The 24,388-nt window shown below is 43.5% G+C and overlaps 1 protein-coding gene across 2 annotated transcripts in view; it reads right to left on the bottom strand.

The window, feature by feature from the left end:
• SYN3 (synapsin III) overlaps positions 1 to 24,388 on the bottom strand; it is a 456,205-nt gene that overhangs the window by 306,761 nt on the left and 125,056 nt on the right. For both annotated transcript variants that reach the window (XM_041755595.1, XM_041755596.1), the window contains 2 exons: positions 3,902 to 4,058; positions 230 to 319 (listed from right to left, as the gene is read on the bottom strand). In XM_041755595.1, coding sequence (XP_041611529.1) covers positions 230 to 319; positions 3,902 to 4,058 — 247 coding nt within the window. The remainder of the gene's footprint in view (positions 1 to 229; positions 320 to 3,901; positions 4,059 to 24,388) is intronic.

Raw genomic sequence — 24,388 nt, 5'->3', positions numbered from 1 at the left:
ATGCCATCTACCTTTGCCATCTGCCGTGCTACCTGAAATTTTACCCAAAGAGTTAATCCTTTCCCTAGGAAAGCCAGGTATTCCTACAGGACATCACAGCTCTTCCCTAGAGCCCAGGTGGTGAGGGAGTGGCCCCTCAGCCTACTCATCCATCCAAAGGGATGGAAAACATGGACATCTGTGTTCATTCTGTATCATAAAGGTAATCAGAGTAAGAAAGGCCACTCACCATTGGCTTATGGTTGGGGAAGAATGTTTGCTCCACAAGTGGGAACTTCTCAGGACCCAGGGAATGGAAGATCTTGATGAGTTGAGAGAACTAGAAAAGAAGGGGGGAAGAGTACTGGTCAATCATCTTTATACAGTATGGTGGGATTTCCCACTCGATCTCAGGCCTCAAGTATCTAATAATTCTGAGCTGAGCTGCACTAGTCAGTCCCTGTTTACAGGATGAAAACCAGATTCTTTGGCTGGAAATTCATCTTTTCAATCGTCTAGGTGCATCAACCCTTCATTCCTGTCAGGCACCAAATTCAGCTAAATTACATTTAGTGAACATTTACTACATTGTCAGCATTTCACACCTGCTGACATTCATGCCATGTCCCCAGCCTACAAAGCCTTTCTAGAGAAGTTGTACTGCATGACAGTTTATGGTGTAGACAGTTTATGGTGTAGACCATGTCCCCAGCCTACAAAGCCTTTCTAGAGAAGTTGTACTGCATGACAGTTTATGGTGTACACTAGTTATGGTGTATGGATTCAAATTCTCTACCACTTACTAACTGTGTAGCCTGGAAAGTCACTCCATTTGTAAATGGAGAAAAAAGAGATCCAGTATTACACAATGTATGAAAAGCTGTACCTGGTCCCTAGGAACACTCAAATGTTAGATATTATTATTAATCACAAATAAAGTTGGCCTCTGAACAACATGGGTTTGAACTGCACAGGTCCACTAAATACACAGCTTTTTTTCAGTAAATACTGAAATGCTATAAATGCTATATGCCAGTGCTATAAATGTATTTTCTCTTCTTTATGATTTTCTTAATAACATTCTCTTTTCCTTAGCTTACTTTATTGTAAGAAAACAACATATAATACATATAATATTAAATTGTGTTAACAGACCACTGACTGTTTATGTTATTGGTAAAGCTTCCAGTCAACAGTAGGCTATTAGTAGTTAAGCTCTGGGGGAGTCAAAAGTTATACACAGATTTTCAACTGCACTGGGTGTTGGCATCCCAACTCCTGCACTGTTCAAGAGTCAACTCTTTTTTTTGTTGTTTTCTGCTTTTACAATTGCACTTCCAACTGCTTGAGCTGTATTCCTTCCATACCTGGCTCCTCTTGTTTCAGCACTGCCTTATTTTGCCATAGAGGTAGCTGCCATCCCCAGAGCTGGAGGGTAAGCACCTGGAAGGCAGGCCTTGGACTTACATTTTCTTCCATTACCCCACACCACTCAGCGCCCTTGGGAGCTCATTTTGTGCTCGGCACTGTGCTTTAATATTGGAACAAGCTGAGCATGGGAGACCAGGCCTTGAGGGGAGATATTGTGGGCAGATGGCTGAGATAATGATGTCTTGCTGGAGGAAAGCAAGGGGACTGAGGGGCCTGGAAGAGGGACAGAGTAGGGGTCAGGATGACTCCCTGGAGCAGATGACACAAGAGAAGATGGAAAGGTACTCCAGGTGTGTAGTGAGACTAGTGTCCTGGAGAGAGTGGCTGTCATAGCTGTGGCCTTGGGTACAGGGAACAATGAGAGATGACAATGGAGGGTGATTCATGAGAGACCACTGGGAGCCTTTAAAGGCTGGAACAAGGAGCCTGGAATTTACCCAGAAACAAAGGGAACTCCTGGTGGCCATAAGTGTAAAAGGTATGGTAAATTCTGATCAGGAAGAAGGAGTAAGCTACAGTTTGTGGCCTAAGGTGGATGACCAATAGCTAGCAGGGGTGCTAAGTCTTACACCAGATTGACACTAATTCAACACTAATGTAATTACTAATGTAATTCAACACTAATGTCTCAGACAGAATGGGTAACTTTTTGCATCAGGCTAGAATTGGTCTGCAAACTCTTGGGGTACAATCTGCAGATGTGGTCCCACAGGGAGTCCACTTAGAGGGCTTGAGGGACCTCAGAAATATGAAAAATCACGGGAGATCCTTCAGTTTACAGATAAGGATGCTGAAGTCCAGAGAGAGAAAGAGAGAGAGAGAGAGAGAAAGAGAGAGAGAAAATAAGTCTATAATCAAGCACACAAGTTTTGGAGATGCCCACCTCCAATTTCCTCATCCATACAATGGAGATATTAGCAATATGTACTTGTCAGGGTAGTTCTGAAGATCAAATACAGTATGTATGTTAAGGGTTCAGCACAGCACACAGTGCTGATGGACAGTAGCTGCTATCATCATGATGTTGGCATCAAAAAACAAGGGGTGTGGGCCAATACCATCGAGACCCTTTCCAGACAGTGACATCAAATATGGGATGCCATGGGCCAAAGATCTCAGGGTAGAATGAGGAGACCAGAGCCATGGTAACAGTGGTTAAAAACTATTCATATATACTAAATTAATGTATATATTCATTCAATAAATATTGAATGCCAATGTTGCAGAGACCTTGATGGCACTCGATATTTACTGAATGAATATAATTGTCACCATGTATTGAGTGTGCACTTTGTGCCAGCCAAATGTATTCATTCATAACCCTACCAGGATGACCCTATTATTATCATCATTTTACAAATATGGAAAATAAACTCAGAGAGGTTAAGCAAATTGCTCAGGATGACAGCTCATAAATTGAGGCTCCTGGAACTGGGCAATCAGGCTCCATAGCCCCTGTTCTTAATCACTGTCCTACCACCAAGAGACCAAGCAGAAGGAAACAAGAGACAAGATGGCTAGAGCTTCACAGAGCATGCTGTACATATCCACAGCTCCATATTTCCTATCTCCCTTCCCTGCCTTATTTTCCCTGTTGGTGTTTATATGACTTATTATATATTTGGGATGTTTATTAATATACTGCATGTGCCCCTGCTCACTAGAATACCAGATCTATGGGGTAGGGATTATGGTCTGATATGCTCACTGCCATGTTCCTAGGACTAGAACAGTGCCTGGAACATAGTAGGTGCTGAATAAATATTTGTTGCATGAATGAATTACTTCTAGGGGGGGAAGACAGATAATACACAAAAGAATGGATAAATCTATCATTCTATATGGAGATAACTATTGGGGAAAAAATAAATCAGGATAAGGGTATCGAGAGTATTTGGGGGAATGGAGGGGTAGTATCCTAGTAAGTCTCTCTTACAGGTAACATTTGAATGGAAATTCAAATAAATCAAGGGATGAACTAAATTAATGACTACAAAACAGGGAAAATCAAGTCTTGGGGGTTGGAGAGATATGGCTTCGAGTTCTGGTTTCACCCCTCCTGGTCTACATGACCAGGGTGAGTTCCTTAGCTGCTCTGAAGCTGAGCTTCTTTTTCTGCAAAATGGAGTAATGATGTTCATTTCACCGGACAGCAAGAGTTTGAGCATCGGGCAGCTACGGTTTTCTGGTACATAGTAAGAGCTCAATAAATAGTGCCCACTGCTAACAAAAATGGTCTAATTTAATATTAGTAAGAACAGTATACCACTAATGTTATTATAAGATAACACTATGTCATACTATGTTCATACTATGTTGTTATAGAATATTCGCTAGGCAATAATTAACAGAAGAGGCCTGGGGTCCAATTAAGTTGCTTAAAAAAGACCCATTACTGAGGCCTCCATGCTGGAGGATGGGCCCATTTCAGGGTTGGGAGGCCACCCACTGCCACCCACTTCACTCTAGGTCAGCCTGACCCATCACCTACCACCCAGGGCTTGCTGCAGAAGTTGTAGACAGAGTAGAGGGAGTTGACGGCAGGCAACCCTCCGTACTGAAGGCCAATGACCAGGCTTCGGTAGTCTTCACCCAGAGCCATGCTGTAGGCATGCTGACGGACTAGGATGAAGTCTGGCTTGAAGGATCTGCAAAGAGAGGGGCCGGTAGCAGTATTACTACACGGGGCATTGCTGAAACACCAGGGCAACGGGCCACAGCCTGCTGAGGATAGCACTGATCCAGCATGGTGGGGGCCAGCCAGGAGCTCTCAGTTCAGAATGAGGATGGGGTGGGAGAGTGTGAATGGGGACAGTCAGATGCAAACACACAGCAGCTACAAAATAAAAGGGCTGAAAACAACTCATATTTTATTCATGTCTCTTTTTTAGGTTTTTTTTTTTTTTTAGATTTTCTACATTGAATAAATATTCATTTACAATCAGAGGAAAATGTATGAAATTATTCAGTGAATACACTTCCATTTTTATTAGGCAATACATATTACTTTACTGAATCCTCATAACTGCCCAAGAACGTGGGCAATGCTGCCAGCAATTCCATTTTACAGAGGAGCACTGATAAAGGAAATTTTCAACTTTTACTGTTTGTGGGTCCTGCTCCTGGGCTCCCAGGGAAGCTATACTCCGACATTTACCAAGGTCAAAATGACTGGGCAAAACCTCAAAGTACAGGCTCTATTTCTGCCCCAAGAGCACATAGTGGATATCTGCTTTGTTAAAGAAAATAATCAAAAAGGAGTATTCTGAACATAAATGATAAGAAAAAGTAAAAAACTTCCTGGTTCCCCTAAGACTCAAGTCATACAGCCCTGCCAGTATTAGGAACTTAAGATAGGCCAGCAACTTTCTGAAATGTTCTTTGTCTAATAATTTGCAACTTTTTATGCAAAATATGTATAGAAACCTACATCAAATGTTCCCTTATCAGAGCACTCTCTTCTTTGTGAAGACTGTGTAACCCGGGCAGCTGTCCTAACTTGGGCTTGAATAAAATTCTCTCTCTTTTTTTTAAAGAAATTCTAAAAGGTTTGTTCATTTTGTGTCAACAGCAGCCTGAGACTCACAAAGATTAAGTCACTTGCTCAAAAAGACATGCTGCAGGTACACGGCAGGGTCAGGTGCCTGCAGCCTCATGGCCCTAGTTCTCAACCACCATGCAGCATGGTATGTATATGCACTCAGATATATAGACACAATATGTATGCTTTATATATCCTATATACTTCAAACATGTCTTGTCCCAAAGTAGCAACCTCTGGAAAGCAGCAAGAGCATTAATGTGATGGCCAAGAATATGCCAGGCTCTTTGCTAGGCCCCTTTGGAGACATAATCCTGATAAGTACCCACAAGCAGACCTGGGTAAGATCGAGACTATTTCCTCACTTACAGATGGGAACATGCAGCTCAGAGAAGTTATGAACTTCTCCAAGTCACAAAGCTGGGAAATAAGAGAGCCATGTGTGAACTAGGTGATCTCACTCTAAGTGCATATACTCTTCTCTCCATCACATGGCTCCAGGTAAATTCAAACATTGTTTTACTCACACTGCCCAAGGATCCATCTATATCAAGATTCCTCACTTCTAGGTCACACAAGAAAATCAGCTTCACAGTATGTAGGTGGTTTATACTCAAAATGGTATGATCCATTTGGCTTATGGATCATAAGAGTTAGACATTTAGCTTCAAATAAACTGTTTCTCTTTCAAATAAATTGAATGTAACTTAAAATAATGGTCAAATGGAAAGGACTTGCCCCAGTGGAGAAAGAAGGAAAGAATGTGTTGCAGGTGCAGACATTTCTCAATCTTTCTGAGCTTGGGTCTTCTTGTATAACCCCAGGGCCTGGCGCCATGGGAGCAGAGGTGTAATAAGTGCGTGGTGAAGGAATGATGTACACAAAAATCACCCCCTAATCCCTAAAGAAAATGGCAGAGATCCCCCCCCATTAAGTTGTGACTCATCCCAGGGGAGCCAGGTGGATGGTGGTATCTTGGGTATGGCTGACACTGTTGTGTTCATGGAAATGGTCAATCATGTCACTCTGTAGTTAGGGTCAGAGTTGGGTTAGAAGCTTGGAATTATTATGGTTATATCCTTATTGCATTCTTGGAGCTGAACCAGTCCAACTAATGTATTTTACAGATGGGGAAACTAAGGCCCATAGCTGAAACTAACAAGGGGTGGTGGAAGGGGAGGTGGGCGGGGGGATGGGGTGACTGGGTGACAGGCACTGAGGGGGGCATTTGATGGGATGAGCACTGGGTGTTATGCTTATCTGTTGGCAAATCGAACTCCAATAAAAAATATACCAAAGGAAAAAAAAAGGACCACAGCAGGGCCTTGATGTGTCCCAGGCAAAACCATGCCAGAGCAGTAGGTAACACCCAGGTCTCTCCTCTGGCTTTCTTGCTGTTTGTGCTCCACTTCACTGGCTCTTGCAGCAATAGAGAAGGAAGGAAGGAAGGAAGGAAGGAAGGAAGGAAGGAAGGAAGGAATGTTGTGTCTCTAACAGGGATCTGATGACAACAGACAGCACTAACAAAATATAACCATTTTCTAAAAACAAAAAAAAACCATTTTCTGTTTCTTTATGACTTGAAAAGGAATATATGTTCATTGTGTAAAAAAAAAACTTCAAAAACACAAAGTAAACAAAATTATCTGTAATTCTTGACTCAGAGAAAATCCCTTATATCATTTCTTCTTTTAAAAAAGATTTTATTTATTCATGAGAGACACAGAGAGAGAGAGAGGCAGAGGGAGAACCAGGCTCCATGCAGGGAGCCCAATGTGGGACTCAATCCCCAGACTCCAGCATCACGCACTAAGCCAAAGGCAGACACTCAACCACTGAGCCACCCAGGCGTCCCCCAAAATATCACTTTTGACAGCCACCTAACAGTCTACTGAATGTATATACCATAATGAAGTCAACTTATCATCCACTATTATCAAGTAGGCTGTTTCCAACACTTCATACATGTACATCTTTGCATGCAAACCAATGCCTTCCTTTTTAAACTATCTTTTTTTTTTTCATTTTTAAACTATCTTAAAATAAATTTTAAGAAGTGGGATTACTGGCTTAAGGGGCACGAAAAATTTTTAAGTATCCAAATGTGCCCCCTTTCTAAAGGTGTAAGCCACCAATTGCAGATGACAGTGTCCATATCATTATGGCTTCACCGCCACAGCAGTTTTTGAAAAATACATTTTTTTAATTTGATAAGCAACTCCCCCCAAAATACCCTGTATCCCCACTGCTGTTTTAGTTTGCATTTCTATGACTTTAGTGAGTTTAAGTACTTTCATTAACCGTGTGCATTTTCTTTTCTGTAAAAGTCTGCTCACAGAGCTCTGTGTATAGGGTGATTCCCTTTAACTTTATCACATCATCTGGTATGGCAATATTTTTACTAGCTGTCTGCTTGTCTTTTTTTCTATTGTCTGTGCATCTTCAAAAAACCATATAAACCCATTTTCCATTCCCACCTAGTCAAATCTACAGTCTTTCCCTTTTGATTTCTCTCTCTGTTTTGATAATCAGAGGGTCCTCCAGGGCCCTGGTTCTCACAATGAGACACCCCTTACTCCCAGCAGTCTGGCCTCTCCCACAGACAACAAGCGGCAGCAAACCTGGTGTCTCACTGGGGATAATTCCACTCTGCCCCAGGAGGAAACAAAGGTCTCATGCTGGTTAGTTTGCCAGTTTTTTCATTGTTTGTGGAGAACTCATAAGACAGACATAGCCTGGGGGAGAAATCTGGCTATCTAGAGAAAGAGGGTACCCTTCCAAAGATCATCTTCCAAGAGGAGTATCCGAGGGTGTGTCCTGGGACGGCCCAATACCAGCCCCAAATATTATAACGTGCTTTCTCTCCGACTTCTAAAACTAATCTCTCAATTGGAATCTTTCTGATTCTTCAAAATAAAAGTAGTGGTCACCTCCTTTTTGTCTTTAAGGATTTGGAGATCTATCTCAAGATGCTATATTCAAAGTGCTCTTTCAAAATTATATAGCCCTTCCCTGCTTAAAAGCTTTCTGAAGTCTTCCTCTTTATGAGAGCAGATCCTAGGCTTCTTACCATGGCAACAGAGCCCCTGCCCACCTCTCCATCCTCACTTTCTACCTTTGCCTCTCCTTCACCTTCACTGAGCCACAATTATACCTCCTCTTCCTCTAACTCTCTCTTCCTGTATGCTTTTCCCCAAATGTTGCCCCAGAGGTCTCATTCCCATCACTTACTCATCAGCTCAGGTTCATTTCCACAAAGATACTTGTCCTGCTCATTCTGTTGAAATTTGCCCCAAATCCCATATTGCCCTATTTTCCTTTCTTCACAGCTCTTGTGGCAATTTTATTTTTCTTCTTGATCTGTTTAGTTTTTTATTATCTGCTCTTCCCTCTAAAGATGACAGCTCAATGAGAACAGAAGTGCTTGTCTTGAACAAAATAGACCATACTAATGTTTTTAAATGAATGACTAAGTTAATGAATGCATGTGTAAATGAGGGGGAAAATGAATGGGCATGAAGTGAAATGACCACTGCAAAAGGTAGGGACCTCTTTACTTGTAGCTCTAGAAAAGAGAGCTGGTGCTGATAGCCAGAGCTGCCAGGATATATCATGTGATCCTAACAACTAGGGACTGCTTTACCAGGGAACATGCTCTGATTCCCAGAGATAGGTTAGCATCATCAAGAAAGTTTTAACCCCAAGGAATTCAAGATGAACCTTATGACCTCTTAACATTCTCAGGTATAATGTGTGAAAAAATAAACACTTTCTATGAGTGATATATCTGGGCAAACCAGGAATGTGTTACAGTTCAAATGCTGCAATTTACTGCTACATAGAATGCACAGGGTCCCTCCTGACAGCCTGTGGTATGAGGGATTTGAAAGGAACACAGAGAAATTAGTGACTTGAGCCAGGCGACCTATGGCATGAAGTGCCTCTCTTCATACCCAGTACTCCACCCTCTCTAGCCAGGGAATGGCCACATCCTAATATCACCCCAACATCCAAGGATGTAGCCACCAATTCTCAGACCCTCACAGTGGGCCAAACACCCCGGTAGAGGTTGGAGACCTTGAGATGAGAAGGACATGATCCTTGAAAGCAAGGACACCCACAATCCAAGAGGATTGAGTTAAGAGGAGTTGAGTGAAGTTCTAAAGGACTAGGATTCATGAAGTGTACCAGGAAGTAAGTGAAATAACAAAAGCATGTACAGCGTACAAAGGTGGACCAAAGATGCATTCAACTCTTTCTGGGGGTGGGGGTGGATCAGCGTGTGCCAGAAGGCTTGGGTCTTAAAGGAAGAGTATGGGTTTGTCACATGGGTAGCATTTTGCAGGTGTTCCAGGTAAAGGGAACAGCCCCTGTGCCCATCTTTTTCTTCTTAGCTATCTGACCTATTAAGTTCCCTTTGATGTCTACACTGCTGAACTGGGTCAGTGCTTGTCATTACTCTTGCTCTGATATTGGGAGGAAGTGGCAAAGTTTGCAATTGTTACATGGCTGGAGTACAAGGTCTGATGAGGTGGTAGCAAGAGATGAGGCTGGGTAAGAAGTTCTAATGGCTCTCATGAGCCTCTTCTTGCCTCCTTGTCTCGATAGTCCCATTGAGTCCAAGCCCTGCATCTTTCATACTTGGGCAAGAAAGCCTCTTTCAATACCCCATATCCTGGCTGGAGCCTGTATCTGGCTTTTCTTGTTCTTTCAGCTTTGGACTTAATATGAGCTATATTATTTGGGTTCCTGATTCCAGATCTTTCTCAGAAGTGGCTGTCAGTATTGGAGAGGAAACCAAAGACAACATATAATTAAATGGCAGAGATGGGACAGGTGATGCAGTGCCGAGAGATTATGGGATGCTTCAGGCAGTGTATAGAGGCAGGACGCCAAAGGCTGAGTGACTTTTAACCATCAGAGAAGTATAATGTTTCCCTCAAATATGCAGAAACCTGTGGTGGCAAGAACAGATCTTGGCTAGGCTTTGCCTGGGACCTAAGTTAATAATCAGAAGCCTCATTATTCTCAGCCACTTGACTGTAATTTTGTAATGGTCCCTTGTTCCCCAAGATTCTAGATGACAAAGTGTGATGATCAATGATGCTCATTTTGGTCACATGCTACCCATCACATTCAGATCTGACCCCAGGCACACCTGGGAATGCTGTGGACTTTCTGATATCAGTGTCCACCAGCAGAGAGGCTTCAAGTTTCCTCAGAAGTGTCACCACACTCCTCAATCCTCTGTCCCCCTCCACCTCTGAAAATTCAACTTTGGGTATGGCATCTGGAAAAAGGAGACCAAAAGAACTGAGGACACCAGCAAAAACAGGTGTCCTGAGAAGAAGGGAGGAGATCAAAACACAGCAATGGTCTCCATGCTCCTGAAGGCTTGTGGACCACTGTCCTGCAACAAGGATACAACAGAGGAGACTGTGCATACTTTGCAGATGGAGGGCCATATGGAAGGGCTTTGAGAATTAGGGATGCTTCCTGCCAGCCTGAGGACTGCAAGAAATTAGTCCAGGCTGAAAAGAAATTAGGTGGCAGCCAACCAAGAGTCTGGCAAGGAGCAGACAACAGGATGCTGCAGCGAGGCCTGTGGGGTCCGCACGGCAGCTGCCAGCTGCACAGTATGATGACGGTGGGGAAGGAGCCCTGTGGGACGTATGGATGGCCGCTGCTCTCTGATGAATCCCAGGGCCCCCTTTGTGAACCACTAGGAGGTTAATAAAACACAGACATGAGTTGCTGGAGGAAGGAGGCTTCCTCATCTCCCTTCTCAGCCTCAAGAATCTCTGTCTCTCTGTCTCCTCCTTCCCTTTCATTTCAGAGGAGTCCTCACTGCTCTGTCCCTGCTCCGTTCTCCTCCATCACTCCAGGGATCCTACATGTTATGAGTTATACTGTGTCCCCCCAAAAGGTACACTGGGGTACAAAAGTCCTATTCCGGGATCCCTGGGTGGCGCAGCGGTTTGGCGCCTGTCTTTGGCCCAGGGAGCGATCCTGGAGACCCGGGATCGAATCCCACATCAGGCTCCCGGTGCATGGAGCCTGCTTCTCCCTCTGCCTGTGTCTCTGCCTCTCTCTCTTTCTCTCTGTATGACTATCATAAATAAAAAAAAAAAAAAAAAAATTAAAACAAAAGTCCTATTCCCTGTTACTGATGAATGTGACCTGATTTGGAAATTAGGTCTTTGCAGATTTAATCCAGTCAAGATGAAGTCACACTGGAGTAGGCTGGGCCCTCATCCCAGGACTGGTGTCTTTAGAAGAAGAGGGAAACTGGGGCACAGACACACACAGGAAGAGCAGAATGCCATGTGACAAAGGAATCAAAGACAGGCATGATACGTCTACACCCCTAAGGAGTGCCAGGAACTGCTGGCAACCATGAGAAGTTCAGAAGAAGCAAGGAAGGACCCTCACCTGCATCCCTGAGAAGGGAGTGTGGCCCTCCCGACACTTTAGTTACAGACTTGCAGCCCCCAGAACTGTGCCGGATGACATCTGTCTTGCTTGAGACATCCAGACTGTGGTGCTTGGACACAGCAGCCTCAGGACACGGGTATACCACACACCTAGTCAGCATTTCCTCCTCCTAGCCACTTTCTGAGCTTCCTGACTTCCTCTGCTCTTGGGTGTGCCCATCCACAGCCACCTCCCCACTTGCCAAGACAACAACCCCAACCCCAACAATTAGAAACTTCTGCCTTAAGGCTGAAAATGAAATGACGGTTAAGGAATGTTCATATTTACATGAAAGAATTAACAAATCAACACATCAATAAATGCATGGAGATTAGTTTGGAAGGATATTTACCAAAATGCTAGCCTGGTTATCTCTGAAGGGTAGGGTAGAAAATGGGAGTTATATTCTTCTTCAGACGTTTTGGTACTATCTGCATTCAAAGGAGGGGGGAACAGAGCATTTTAACAGCCAGGAAAAAACAATGAGGTTATCTTAATTTTGGAAAAAAAATGATAAATATAACAATGATGGAACATCATGGAAAATGCTTATGGGACAATTTCATGTGACATAAAACAATAGAAAAGGGCACACAGTAAAAATGCTGGTCCTGGAAGAGGAGATGGAAACTTCCTAATGTGTTAAGGTGGTAAGGTTACAGGTGATGTCTTTTGTTTTGAAAATTTCCGTTGACCAAGTTAACCCTTGAATAGTATAAGTTTGAACTGCTCAGGTCCACTTATATGCAGATTTTTTTAATGAATATAGTACAATAAGGCAAATGTATTTCCTTATGATTTCCTTAATAATATTTTCTTTCCTCTAGCTTACTCTATGATAAGGATATAGTATAGGATACACATAACATACAAAACAAGTGTTAACTGTATACATTATTAGTAAGGCATCTGGTCAATAGTAAGATATTAGTACTTAAGTTTTTAAGGAGTTGCAAGTTATACGCAGATTTCTGACTGTGCAAGAGATCAGCACCTCTAACATCCACATGTTCAAGGGTCAATTACAATATGGTTTGGACATCAGCCAAAACTTTAGGTTGGCATCAATACAGAAATGAATGTGAAGCAAGCCCTTTCACTTGGCCTGGCAGTCATCTAATTAGCCTCTTCTCTTCCATTCCTACAACTGCCGGACAGGGCAGTCTAAGCCTGCCAGCCCCAATTCCCATGAACCCATCTCCACAACCCTCTGCATCTGGATCAGCCTCCTCTCTACCTCTATGAAACCACATTGAGGTCACTCTAAAATGTCAAACTGAGATGCCATGGGCTCTGCTATGCCCTCACTTTCCCTGACTTCTTTTTTTAAAATTTTATTTATTGGAGTTCAATTTGCCAACATATAACATAACACCCAGTGCTCATCCCGCCATGTGCCCCCCTTCAGTACTTTCTCTGATTTCTAATGACAACTAATGTACCATGAGCCTCCATTCCAAGCCCTCTCTATATCTTAATTCACTGAAGTCTGACAGCAGTCCCAGGAGGCAGGTGTTATCCTCATTTTCCAAACAAGGAAACCTGAGGCAGAGAATAGTTAAGAAACTCGCCACAATCACACATTGTGTGATGTAACCATGAGTCAAATCTGAGAACCTCCTGGCTCTCTAGAGAAGGGTTTCCCAATCTCCGCATTATTGATATTGAGAACTGGATAATCCTTTTTTTGGGGGGGCCTGTCCTGTGCATTGTAGGGTGTCAGGAATATAACTGGCTCCAACCACTAGATGCAAATAGCACTCCCAAGGTCAGTTGTGACAACTAAAAATGACTGGAGACATTGTCAAGAGTCTTCTGGGGGGTAAATTTCCCCCAGTGGTGAATTCTTGCTGTAAAGCTCCTCCATGGCCTCTGTAGCATGATCTTTGTCCTCCCCTCCCAAATCTTTCGTCCCTGCCTCAAAGACACCCTCTCCCATTGTTTCCCAGCTGCTTCTTCCTGGCTCCTTACTTCATCATTTTCTCTCTTCCTGTGGCTCTTGTCCAAGCTTCCACGTTGGTTCTCTGCTTATGGAATCATCTCTGTTCAGCACGTTGGCCACCTTGTACTCACAGGCAAGGGTGAAAATGACTCAGATTTACAGAGCACTTCCCCTGTGCCAGGAATCATCTTTAAACTTTTAATTATGCTGTATTTGATCCTCATCATGATCCTGCATGGAGGAGAGTATTTTCAAGAAACTAAGGCATGGAGAGATTAAGCAAAGCAAGAACAACGTCCACAAGAGACTCGAGTGATTCAAAGCCAACATGAATAACCACCATGCAACCAGCACTGTCCACCCACCTGAATACTCAGCACTTCAAACTCCCTGCACCCAGGTCCCAAGTTATCAGCCTCCCTCAAAGTGGATCTCTTGACTTCTCTTACCCACCATGCTCCCAAGAGCCCAGGTTCTGTCACCCTGAAGTCATCTGCAATTCTTTCTGACACCAACTGTGTAAGGACCCACCAATGTTGCTGTCCCCTCCAGAAGTGTACCCCGTTACTCTCATGTACCTCCCATTGTCTCATTCCCAGGATACCTCAATAGATCCCCAGATTCCATTCCCTGGGGTCACAATCCTTCACTTTATTCCTCTGTGTAGCACAGGGCCTGGCTCAGAATCCTGACTGCTGAGTGTTACTCAATTTCCCTGCCTCTACCCCAGGGACTCCCAAACTAAATGCCAGGGCCCAAGCAGGTGACCTCAGGGCTGGCTAGCCTTTTCTAGTAGCGTCTTCGGTGGTATCCTTCTACACATATCCTCTTCCATAGTAAACACAGAGAAATATTCTTAATTTCCACAACACACTCTCTGGCCTTTTTGGCATACACCTTACTCCATCTTTCATTTTCCCACTTTTGATAATGACTTGAGTACAAGAAACATTTCATTTTTCTGTAGGCAAGCATAACTTCTTTGATAAATGGCAGCTAACATAGGCCTCTGTAGAGAGCAAGGGGGAGGGGGGGGCTGGTGAATGGGAGAATTGCATAAGCTCTAGTGTTTATGGCCATGTATGAATGAGGTCCCAGGTGGCCCTAATGACTGTGTTAAGGCCCAAATCTGGATATTTATATGAAATTCTCAAAAACTTAAATGTTGATGACTCATTCAAAAGAAGTTTTTGGGATCCCTGGGTGGCGCAGCGGTTTGGCGCCTGCCTTTGGCCCAGGGCGCGATCCTGGAGACCCGGGATCGAATCCCACATCGGGCTCCCGGTGCATGGAGCCTGCTTCTCCCTCTGCCTGTGTCTCTGCCTCTCTCTCTCTCTCTGTGACTATCATAAATAAATAAAAATTAAAAAAAAATTAAAAAAAAAAAAAAAAGAAGTTTTAAAAATCACCATGCAGACTGGCACCAAAAATAAATAAAGCAGGATTTCTATGGGAAAATGCTCATGAAACCCAAAGCTACACCTAAAGGGGACCATGGCCACCTGACTCCAGCAGACAGCAGCAGCCACGTGGAAATACTTGCTCTGGTCTCACCAATTTCTCTGTTTTTCACCTGAAGCCGGAAACCTGCCTTTTATGTGAGATCTTTCACATGAAATCTCTCCATTTAAAAATGCTGGACTACATTGGGTAGGCAATCCCAACTGGTCTGGACAGGGCACGTGATCTTCAACTTAGGAAAGTAACTCTCCCACTACCAACCTCTTTGGTATCCCACTCCTGGACTGGTCTTCAAACCCTACTTTCTTCATGTTACTCTGCTGCTCAAAACCCTCCAACAGCCTCTACTGCCTACTGGTGGGAGTGCCTACTTCTTCACCAGGCATCCAGTGCTCCCCAGAAAGTGGCCTGGGTCTCCTCTTAGCTGCACATCCTCTGCCCGGCCCCCTGGCTCTGCTTCCCTCCATATTCATCTTCTATCCACTCACATTGTGCTGTCTGTACCATTCCTCATGCTTGGGAAGCTGCCCCTTGAAGACTTCCTCAACTCAGATCCCACTTCCTTAGTGATTTCTCCTTATCCTCCATTCCCATCACCTTCATGTCTTGGTCATGTGGAAATTATCCACATGATATCTCCTGACAGCTCACAAGTTGTGGCCTCCTACTTCACCTTTCACCTGTTCAAAGGTGTCCTCTACTGAGGACAGAATTCTCCTCTTCACAGTGCCCAGAGAGATCTTTGTAGGACCCACATCTGAGCGTGTCACTGTTCTGGACAGTGGGTTTTAGATGTTGCTCAGTGTTTGCAGACTGAAGTAGAATGATACACAAAGTTTTGCATCCGGCATGGATTTGGTCTACTTCTCAAGTCCCACTGTGGCCATCCCCCAGGATATGCTCTATATTCCAACCACGTGGGGCCACAGCTGTCTCCTAGAAGCCATGATCTGTCTCATGTTTGCAACTCCATACAGACTTGGGGGAGATGAAAGGGGTATCAAAGGACCATTCAGAGAGAGCACTATGGAAATTAAGAATATTCCTAAGTGCTTAATATGGAAACAGTGAGTCAAGAATCTCCTTGCCCACCCATCTGTTCTGAATGGTCTTTAAAAGCTTGCTCTTAATATTTCCCCTGTAGAATGGGCTGGTATTGTTCACTTCTTGGGAAAGCTAGAGTTCACTAATCAACACACACATACACATACACACACACTCACAATGAAAATGGTGAAGCTCTCTGCAACAACCAGGGGTTGGTATATATGTTTGTGAATCCTTCCCTGAGTGTCTAGCAGGTATTTAGTCCATAGTAGGTGCTAAAGAGATCTACACGGAAAAGAAGTGTGCTCTGGCTTTACTTCTCAGGGTCCTAGACTATCTAAAGTCAACAAACATTTCAAAAACTGGCAGGAAAAAGAGGGCCTGAAGATGCCAAATGGCAGAGTGAGGGGAAAAAAAGCAAGACATCATCCAGTCCAGCTCTGCCCCTGACTTACCATGAGTCTCAGAGACTGCTGCTTCTCTCTGGGCCTCAGTTTCCTCACCAGAACAAAAAAAGTTGGGCTGAATGACCTCCGAGGGTCCTTTCCTGGGATGACAGCCTCCAATCCAGACTTGGAATCAAGGCTTTCAACACCTACCTCTATTGTCTGTCCGAGTTCCGTTATGACCTTCTGTCATGCCGCAGTAGTTGACAAGAATTGAGATCAGCTACTACTTGCCAAGTGCCAGGCTCCTACAAGGGGCTTTTCAAGTCTTATCACCTTGAATCCTCACATAAAGCCCCTGTGAAGTAGGTACTTATCTAGGGCTGGGCCCCCTAGGACCCAAGCCCAAAACAAGCTTCTAAAAAGCTGTGATTCATGGAGGGAGGGTGTGCTCTTGAGGCAGAGCTGTAAGGGGGTGAGGGAAACAGGACAGAAAGGGGTGTAGTTGTGAGTAAAGCCCAGTCTCGGACCCATCTGTGGGGCTGGCTCAGAAGTTGTCCCACCTTGAGGGCAGAGGCCTGGGTTTTCACCTCTCCAGGATCATTCAGTTACCAACTCCCCTAACAGAAGGGGGAAGGGTAGCAGAGGGAGTTAGCCTTTGGGTTATCTCAGGGATGCGGCTGCCATCAGCCCATCAGCCAAAGGCTCTGAAGAAGCTAGAGGAACAACTGTTACTATGGCACTCACAGTGCTGGGGGATGGGTGCACTGGCTGGCAAAGGGGATTGGAGCAGAGAACCACAGCCAGCTATACACCACGACAATTAGCCCATTTTGCAGATGTGGAGAACTGAGCCCTGGAGTGATTAAACATGCAGTACAGAGAGGTTTGTGCTATAAGGTACAAATCGCATCTTCCTCAGTCCCCACCCCTGAAAGCCCCATGTGCCCTAGCAACTGGGGACAGTCTGTGAGCTGACGCTTGCTAGGGCTGGTGGGGGGTGCCCTCAAGGTGGCAGGTCTCTGTGAAGTGGGGGTGGGGGTCAGCCCTCACCCCAGGCAGGGGCCAGGGGGCCATCCCGCTCTCCAACAGCTGCCTGGGCTCCAAGGGCTGTCAGCAGCCTGTTCCACTCAGGGCGGGCCTCCTGCCAGGCTGCTGCTCAGGGAAGGGGAACATTATTCATCAGGGAGATAAGGCAGCTGATGAGAGATGGACCTCAGAGCAGCTGTTCCTCAGCAGCGGCTGGAACGGATGCTGAAGCAGTGGAGGGGAGGGGAAGATAGGGGACAGCCCATTTTGAGATAAAAGATGATGGTACTGCTGGGAGGTGACAGAACACATTTTCAACCCAGGCTGGGTGGTAGTGTGTGCTTGTACCCAAGGCTTCCCCAAAATATCCATGCCTGACAAGCCACAGATGTGCTTCTGTCAGGTTAACTATCGAACAAGTCAGGGGGCCCTCTTATCAGCTCACTCAGCATGAGTATCCACCTGGCGGGTACACAGTTCCAAGGAAGACTCCCTTCCCCAAGGTAATTGCTCAGTGCAAGCGTCATGGGGCCCAGGGAAGCTAAACATTCTGGGCTGGGCTACAGCCTTAAATCACTCATTTCCTGCCTCTGGGGCACTCAGGTGGCAATAACTTCAGGGAGGCTAAGCTCCCATCCTGCTGCCCCAGTGGGTCTTCCCACTTTCCTCAAAGCTAGCTCATACATGGTGGAACTTTCCAGATTGAGGAGCAAGTGTGGGTGAGGTTTATTTTTCATTGTTTTGTTGATGTTTTGCAGGGAGTCAATTAAAAGACACCCTGAGGATTTCCTGGCAAGGGACAGTTGGATATGAGGTCTGCGAAGGGAAATGGCCCCTACATGGGCTTCGTGGACAGTGTCTGAGCTCTTGGGGGGCTTCCCTGATGTGCCCTGGCCATCTCTCTAGTCTCCTCCCCTGCCCAGAGGTCATCCTCCTCTCTGGCCAGACCAGAGTGTTTCCTCAGAAGTCCAGGTCTGCTCTGCCCTGCCCTGGGCCTTGTGGTAGACTTTCCCACACAGATCTCTGGCTAACTTTATTCTATCTTAGCAGTCAGAACAGGAGAGGTATGCAGAGGCTTCTTTAAAAATATGTGTAATAGGAAGCTCCTATTTATAAAAAATATCAAAAACAAATGGAGCAGAATGTTAAGATTCAACAAGCAGAGTCATTAATACACAGATAAGCGTGTTTATTAAGCACATAGTGTGTGTGAGGACCTTCTGTCTTTTTAAAAGATTTACTTTAATTAATCCTGACAATTACCTTTTGAGGTGGGCGGTGGTTTTTTGTTTTTTTTGTTTTGTTTTGTTTTGTTTTGTTTTTTTAAATAAGACAGAGGCATAGAGAAGTTAAGTAACTTCACTAATGTCACACGGCAGGCAGGTAGCCTGGCTCCAGAATGGGAGCTCAACTACCTCAGTATATGGGTGATTGTTATAGTATTCTCTGTACTTTTTCTATGCTTGAAGTAGTTTAGAATTTTTTTAAAGGCTCTGAAATAAGCATGGCATAATGTTAATATTTTTAAAATTGATATGTTCAACTATACGTGTTTAACATTCTTCCAAACTTTAAAAAATATATATGAACATTTCAGAAGAAAAAGAAAAAACCCTCAGCGTTGTTACCACTACTCAGAAGCTTCTGGAGCCTCCTCAAGCCCCTTCCTCACCCCCTCCTCTAAGATCTCTCTTCTCTGTACTATTCTCATGGCCCTTATCATACCACATCTTAGTTGTAGATTTATTTCCCATTTCTCCTTCTGGGCTGTGAACTCCACCAGGGACGGGGTGATGTTGTATTTATATCTGTATTTCCAGGGCCTGGCCTATTGCAAGAAATATAGATGCTCCATAAAATTGTTAAACTAAATGGAGCCACTCCAGGGGCCCCCATGGGTGAAGACTGAGCAGCTGATGGAGGCAAGGCTGTGGAGGGTGGAGGGAACAAACATGGGCCCTGCTCTCCCTGCTGGAGACATATGGCAATAATTTTTAGGACTATCACCCAGTCAGGGTTTCCAGCATAAATGCTTCCAGCTGCACCTTTCACTATGCACAGGAACTTCTAAAGACAGGATCTTGGCTGCTTCCAGCTCAGCTCACATGCCCATCAAAGATGTAGAGGGATGAAGCAGCTTTCGAGGAAGCCATCTGGGCTTTACCCATTGCATCTCAAACTGTGACTTTGCTGGTTTGGCTGTTGCCAAAGTCAATCCTCTGCAATTTGCCTTTTTCCTTCTAGCTTAGGGGTCCTCAATCTTGGCAGCATATTGGAATCACCTGGGGAGTTCTCAAAACTATTCACACCTTTTCCTTCCCTCTCCTCCCCCACCTTCAGATATTCTCATGTGATTGGCTTGAGGCTGTGGATTTTTAGAAGCCCTCCAAGTGATTATAATGGACAGCCAAGGCTGAGAACTTCTGTTAGGTGTTCTTTGCAAAAAAGACAACTACCACCCAGGTGAACTCTGATGGCATCTTCATTCAATGCACTGTTATTAAGCATCTATGATATGACAGACACTGAGGAAGGAAGGAGTTTGAGATCTTTGTCCCATAGAGCAGCTAAATTGAGCAGATGAATTATTCAGCTGGTTTTGGCATGCACAGATCACACAGCCAGACTGGGAATCGTCAGGTCTTAGTACTTCCTAAGATCACGTCAGATACAACTGATTGACAAGAGGTTAATTTCCTGCCTAGTCCAGAGTGCTTGTCAATAAATGGCTGCTAAACAAGAAAGCAAGGTAGCAACTATATATACAATACTTAGGTAGTTTCCCAAGGTTTGGCAAGGGCATGGGTTTATTCCTTCCTCTGCTGGGTGGGACTTCATATGCTCAATGCCATCCAAGAGACATGTCAGTGTGCAGTGATCATGAACCTGGCCAATGTATCTAAGAATTTAAAGATATTTCTAACAAATTTTTAACACAGCTGGTGCATAGACTACTCTTTGAGTTTGGCTAAGGCAAACACTGGCTAAGCACACATGAGCTCATTTAATCTTTCTAATAACCGTAGAGGTTGACTAGTGGAGTGTTCTGAGTGTGGACTTGGGGCTCAATTCCTGCTTCTACCACTTAACAACTATATGATCCTAGAACAGTAGTTAACACTTTGATGCCTCAGTTTACCCAGCTGTAAAAAATAGGATGGCAACAATAACATGCATCTCATAGTGTTACTACAAGATCAAATAAGCCAATCCGGATAGAATTGAGGCCAGCACCTGGCACATAGAGAGCTCTTGATTAATGTTACGTTAGCTAAATATTGATACTGACAGGTAGGTAGCATTTATTTGTGACACCAGAGTTTCTATGAATATGACTTTTTAAAAAAGTTCTTTAATATCTTAAACGTAGGGAATTCATGTATATTAGATCACATACATCAGCCCTGTTATATGCCCACCTGATCCTTAATGCTTTCCCTCAAGAGCCAGATCTCACTAGCTGTTTCCATGTTGTAGATCCATCAGTGGGTTCCACAGATTTCCTGCTGTTGATAGCAACAGGCTTCTTACAATACCATTATCACTTAATGTCCTCAGTGGCCCCACCCCTTGTGAAAATTCTGTTTAGGATTTTGTGTCCACCTTCCAAGTTCCTTGCCTGTACTACCACAGTCCTGGCAATGAGTTTCAGATGCTTTTCCATGACCATGAACTTCAAAGACTTCTGTATAGTGTTCTCTTATTTTTTTACATAGCAGCACATCTTGGAAATCTTTTCCTATCAGTACAAATGGAGATACTCCTTTATCTTAATTCCAATTGTATCTCATTATATGGCTTTTTACTAATTTATTTACCCAATCTCAGATGGACAGTTAGGTTGTTTCTAATCAGTAGCTATCTACAAACACTTCTGAGAATGAAACGAATCCTGGCATATACAACATCAATTGCCTGCCATACAATTTTGAAAGTAATGTAGTGCCAACAAGTATTTATAATAATCTTATGTGCCACAGAGTTGGGTGCAAAAAAAGATATTTGACAGTATCTGCTTATATCTTCTGTATGCAAGATGATTTGGGCTACAAATTAACAGTGATGACTAAGTCAATAAAGAAAGCGTATTATGGGACACCTGTGTGGCTCAGCAGTTGAGTGCCTCAGTGCGCAGGCCCAGGGTGTGATCCTGGAGTCCTGGGATCGAGTCCCACATCAGGCTCCCTGCATGGAGCCTGCTTCTCCCTCTGCCTGTGTCTCTGCATCTCTCTCTCTCTCTCTCTCTCTCTCTGTGTGTGTCTCATGAATAAACTTAAAAAAACCTTTTTAAAAAAGCATATTATTTACATCACTGAGATGAAGGAGTCACAGGGGTGAGTACATGAGGGGCTCAACATCATCCTCAAGGACCTAAATGCTTTATATCCTTTTGACTCTTACTCTCAAGGATGAGCTTTTGTCCTCCTACTGTCCGTTCATGTTATCAATGAGCCTCAAGATCCCTGGGTCATACCCTCATGCCTGCAAGAAAGGGCCCCCTTCTTCTATCACTTTTAAGAAGCCTGGTAGACTTCCCAGAATCCCCCAGCACATGCCTCTCAGGCCTCATTGGTCAGAACTGCATCTCAGGCTCTTACCTAAACACATCTCTCAGTGGGAACAAAATGACCACAACTGGCTGAAAGGAACCAAGATTCATGCCCTGTCATCAGAGACGGACCCATGTTTCCTTGAAGCATATGGCCACCAAACATCTGAATAGACTCAGTATTTGGTAGGAAAGAAAGAAGGTAAGCAACCAACAGCATACAGCATACCTTCTGAAACCTTTATTTTCATGGATGACCATATGCTGTTCTTTCAAAGAATCGGCTCAGAGCATTATGTGTTTTAAGAGAAAAATATTGTTAAGTGTATTTATAATGACACATATGGATAAACTTAAAAATGTATTAATAACTCTTAAAATCTGCTACAAGGCTTTAATGGAGTCTGGCAGGACAAATGGAGACCTAGCATTACAAAGAACTCTTGACTCTGAATCAGAAAACACAAACTTGAGACTCTCTTGACTCTCTATGCGAGGCCTAGGATAGGTTTCTTTATCCTTCCGGGCCTCTACTTTTTTCCTTTGTGAAAGTGGTGGCTTGCAGGAAAATAAGATGTTATGGATAGAGGAAAAGGGAATGGATTTTGCAGTTAGATCTGGCTTAGAATTCCAGCTTCACCAGCTGTGTGACTATGCAAAAGTTTTGCACCTCAGTTTCCTCACAGATTAATGGTGACAAAAATAAGAAATTCATATGGCCATTAAAAGTATACTTGACAGAGGTATGATTTGCACAAACTAAAATGTACCTATTTAAAACATAGTTTGATGAGTTTTGACAAATGTATATGCCCATCTAACCATCACACTAGTCAAGATAAGTACTTTGTATTATCTGAAAACTTGCCTTGTGACCTCTATAGTCAATCCCCTCCATTCCCTTGTTCCCTAGGCAAACACTGATCTCTCAGTGACTACAGATTATTTTGGCTTGTTCTAGAATTTCATAAATGTGGAATTATAAATTACACACTCCTTTGTGTTTAGCTTCTTATGCTCAATGTAATATTTTTGAGATTCTGTGTTGTGTATTATGGAGGATGGACTGGAAGGTAGCCCAACATGACTACTGTTTCCTGTGTTCCTACATTTATATGATCCCCTCCTCTAAATATAGGCAGGACCTGTGACTTTTTCCTAGAATATTGCAAAGGTGATGAGATATTACTCTCATGATCACATTATATTATATAAGTCTCTGTCTTGCCAGTAGACTCACTCTCTTTTCCCTTTGCTTTGAAGGAGCAAGCTGCCATATCATACAACAGTTTATGAAAAGGGCCATGTGACAAGAAACTGTGGGCAGCCTCCAGAATCTGAGGGTGGCCTCAGCTGATTACCAGCAAAAAGCCTTGGTTTTAAAGCCACATGGAAAAGAACTCTTCCAAAAACTTGCATTAACTTGGAAGTGGTTCCATTGCCAGTCAAGCCTCCAGATAAGATCCAAACCCTGGATGACATCTTGATTGCAGTCATAGAGAAGATATGGCTAAACTGTGCCCACACTTCCGACCCTCAGAAACAGTGAGGTGATAAATATGTGTTATCTTAAGTCAATATACGTGCAGGGATTTGTTACTCAGCACAGAAAACTAATACATATCTCTCAATGGTTTGTTCCTTTTTGTCACTGAGAAGCATTCCATCATGTGGATGTATCATATTTTGTTTATCCACCAGTTGATAGACATTTGGGTTGTTTCCAGTTTGGGGTTATTATAAATACAGTTGCTAGGAAAATTCTTGTATGAGTCATTCAGTAGACATGTTTCATTTCTCTTAGGAGAAAAATCCAGTAGAAAAATGGATGGATTATAGTGAAACATATAGTTAACTTTATAAGAAACTGTCAAATTGTTTTGCAGAGGCAGTACCATGTCACACTAAAAGCTGTATATGAGAGTTCTAGTTGCTCCATATCCTTGCCAATAGTTTGCATTGTTAGTCTTTTTAATTCGATATCTCATTATAGTTTTTACCTGCATTTTCCTGGTAATTAATGATGTTTGGAGTCATCACATGGGCTTATTGGCCATTTTTTATATATCTTCCTTTGTCAGTAGCTGTTTAAATCTTAAGATATTGCCATCCCAATATCTTAAAGCAATACATATATAATGTGATTGGCATTTAATAGACACCAAATAAAAGAAATCTATTATGCCTTATACTATTTTTAAGGTCACTTAAGAGATAAAGTTCTATGAATCTATAAAGGGCCCACAAAGTATGATTCTTTTTTTTTTTTTTAAGTAGCCTCCATACCTAGCATGGAGCCCAATGCAGGGCTTGAACTCATGACCCTGAGATCAAGACCTGAACTGAAATCAAGAGTGACACACTTAACCAACTGAGCCACCCAGGCACCCCAACAAAGAGTACTTTTAATAATATATTCTAAATCCTTATCCTGAGGAAGGGGAAGAGGAAAAAGAGTGAAAGAAGTTAAGTAACAGTGGGGGTGGAGCAGGAATGCCAGAGGATTTGAGCTGGATGACTTCATGCAAAGGAGGTACTGCTCAGTGCAG

The sequence above is a fragment of the Vulpes lagopus genome, chromosome 5 (assembly GCF_018345385.1).
Source record: "Vulpes lagopus strain Blue_001 chromosome 5, ASM1834538v1, whole genome shotgun sequence".
Classification (NCBI taxonomy): Eukaryota; Metazoa; Chordata; class Mammalia; order Carnivora; family Canidae; genus Vulpes; species Vulpes lagopus.
This window is presented reverse-complemented; position numbering and strand designations above follow the sequence as displayed.